Here is a 2,841-nt window from a genome sequence, read left to right on the forward strand (position 1 = left end):
GACTGATACAAAGAAAAGAGCCATTTTGCTTGTTTATTTGCTTTTTGGAGAGAAGCAAGTTGAGGGTGGCATTGGGAGAGAGGAAGGGCTGGGTGGATGGTTTGAATGATACTGGCAGCTGGCTTCAGTGCACAGCAACAGTCCTTAGTGTGACAGATGGGAAAACTGCTGAGCGGGATAGATGCGCCTCTCCCCACTTCCACCTCCTCCGGCTTTCTTCTCAGAAATGCAGCTCTCCAAGAACTGCTCCAGAATAAATCTCCTGGCTGTCGATGTCCTTCCTCCTCATGGTTAATTGGTCCCTGGCAGGTAGTCATTCCCCAACTCATGAAGGGTGCATAATAATTTCTGCCAGCCAAGAAATAAAAAATGCTGTTTTTCACGTATTTCTCCACTAATATGCTTCCTTCAAATCGGTACAGGCTGTTACAGCTCATTTTATAGGCCTGGGTTCTGTTGTCCTTATTGTAAGGGCTTTTGTATTTATGAAGTTCAAGTTTCACAATATGGTGTTGTATTTGTCATTAGTAAAAACCTGCCATTGCCTTGGGTCATGACTAATTTATTTTCACTACCAGGTACCAGCAGTGCAGAAGTGAAGGAAAACCGTAATGTGGGCAACCTGGAGACAAAACCGCTACCCCCCAGTGACAGGGCGAGAGCAAGTGCACCCAGTATAAAAAGGAAAAGACCTTTGGAGGAAGGAAATAGCGGTCATTTCTGCAAACTGCAGCTGATCTGGAAAAGACTTTCGTGGTCAGTAACACCAAAGAACGCTCTGGTCCAACTCCACGAACTAAAGCCAGGCTTGCAGTACAAGATGGTCTCCCAAACTGGTCCTGTTCATGCACCTGTCTTCGCAGTGGCTGTGGAAGTCAATGGAGTTACCTTTGAGGGCACGGGGCCCACCAAAAAGAAAGCCAAGATGAGGGCAGCTGAGTTGGCATTGAAATCCTTTGTCCAGTTCCCTAATGCCTGCCAAGCTCACTTTGCCATGGGGAACAGCATGAGCCCATCCACAGACTTCACGTCCGACCAGGCTGATTTCCCAGATACTCTGTTCAAGGAGTTTGAACCCTCCACCCCGAGTCAGGACTTTGCAGGCTGCCGCCCCATGAACACTGAATTGCTCTCCACAGCGTATCGACAAGGACGGTTACTCTACCACACGTTGGACCTGATGGGCCAAGCCAAGCCCAGCAAGCACAGGGTGGCTCCCACTGCCCAGCGGGAGAAGAACCCTGTGGTAGTGCTGAATGAGCTGCGCTCCGGGCTGAGGTACGTCTGCCTCTCGGAGACGGTGAAGAAGCAGAACACCAAGAGTTTTGTGATGGCAGTGAGAGTGGACGGGAAGACATTTGAAGGCTCAGGACGTAGCAAGAAGCTGGCCAAAGGTCAGGCGGCACAGGCTGCTCTCCAAGCCCTCTTTAACATTCGGCTGCCCAGCCACACTCCCAGCAGGAATAAAAGTCACCTTTTGCCACAGGTGAGAATTCTCAGGTAGCTGCCACGCAGGTGGAAGAATGCTAAGATGAATGTGAATTGTTCTTGTTCTTGCTGAAATGGGGGAGCAGTCAGAGCCTCTCCCCCAATTACTGTAAGTAGATTGCAGCATCCAAGCACTTCCTTTCCAGAAAGCTAGGCTTCTGCCTAGTACACACAAAAGGCCCCCTTTCCTATCCTTATCATTAAGAGCAATTTTCAGGCTTTTTGGAGAGAGAATCATGTGAATGTAAAGAAAAGAAAGAGAATGTCAACACTCCAACTTACCCGAGGTAATGGGAGAATTAATGAAGCCAGGTAATTTTCGTAATGATGATTCCAGCTACAAGGAAGATACTACAGCCCAAGATAAAGGGAGAGGGAGACTGAGCAGGGAACCTTACGTTTCTTACAGGCAGAGGTTTGCTGGAGGAAAGGCCAGACTTCGCAAGGTTCTTACAACAGTTTGATCTCTAAGAACTCGGCAGTCAGAAGATAGGGTTATAGGATTAATATGTATCTGTTAGATAGCAGTTTGTGTTGAGTGTCTAGCTAAGAATGATAATAAGGGAAGACTGGAAAAAAAGCACAAGCAAATCTGAGTTCTTTCATTTCCTTGGTTGCCATTGGAATCCCTGTACCTCCATGGTAGTTCCAGGATACAGGCTGGGTAGACATTCTCCAAAGCAGAACCGAAAGAGAGTGAGAAGGTTAGAAACGAAAGGCAAAAAGGCACAGGAGATCAGAAAAAAAGAATGTTTTAGATCCTTACTTTTCTCACTTAATATTATTACTTTCTGGGTCTTTTCATATATAGTGTGAATTCTGCTTTCTTATCATTAGTTGCCTTTCATTCACTGAAGAAATATTTTTTTTAGCACTCTGTATGTGTCAGGATCTGTTCAATAACCTTATGCTTCCAAGTCTTTTAATTGCTTATTTATGCAAATTGCTATTTTCTCTTATCATTCTGAAGATTATTTGTGGGCATTGCTAATGTATTAGATACAGAAAATTGTCTTTATTCATTTTTGGCATCAGTCAAGGAAAGAAGCATTTTCCATAGTTAAAAAGCACTTAGCCCTGTGTGGGATTCATAGTAAGTAGTCAATCATTGTAAGTTATTATTATGATCGTTTCATTATTACATCACAGCTCCGAGAATGTGATCCAGTATTTTGCTTTGGGAGATAATAAATCTGTGAAATAATGCAGGGGACCACCCACACCTCTGTTATCTCTAAGGGGATACTTCATGGCCATACAAGTAAAATATATCATGATGGAGCCCTCCTTTTGAATTATGACTGGGATTCAAGCACAGGGGATACAATGGAAAGGCAGACAAATATATATATA

General features: G+C 44.6%; 1 protein-coding gene across 1 annotated transcript in view; it reads left to right on the forward strand.

Annotated features, from left to right (window-relative positions):
* Positions 1-553: 553 nt before the first annotated feature.
* Positions 554-2,841, forward strand: part of ADARB2 (adenosine deaminase, RNA-specific, B2 (non-functional)) — a 301,952-nt gene continuing 299,664 nt past the window's right edge. The window contains exon 1 of the mRNA XM_006874423.1: positions 554-1,486. Within this exon, the coding sequence (XP_006874485.1) occupies positions 554-1,486 (933 nt within the window). The remainder of the gene's footprint in view (positions 1,487-2,841) is intronic.

Source organism: Chrysochloris asiatica, unplaced genomic scaffold (genome assembly GCF_000296735.1).
Source record: "Chrysochloris asiatica unplaced genomic scaffold, ChrAsi1.0 scaffold00276, whole genome shotgun sequence".
Lineage (NCBI taxonomy): Eukaryota > Metazoa > Chordata > Mammalia > Afrosoricida > Chrysochloridae > Chrysochloris > Chrysochloris asiatica.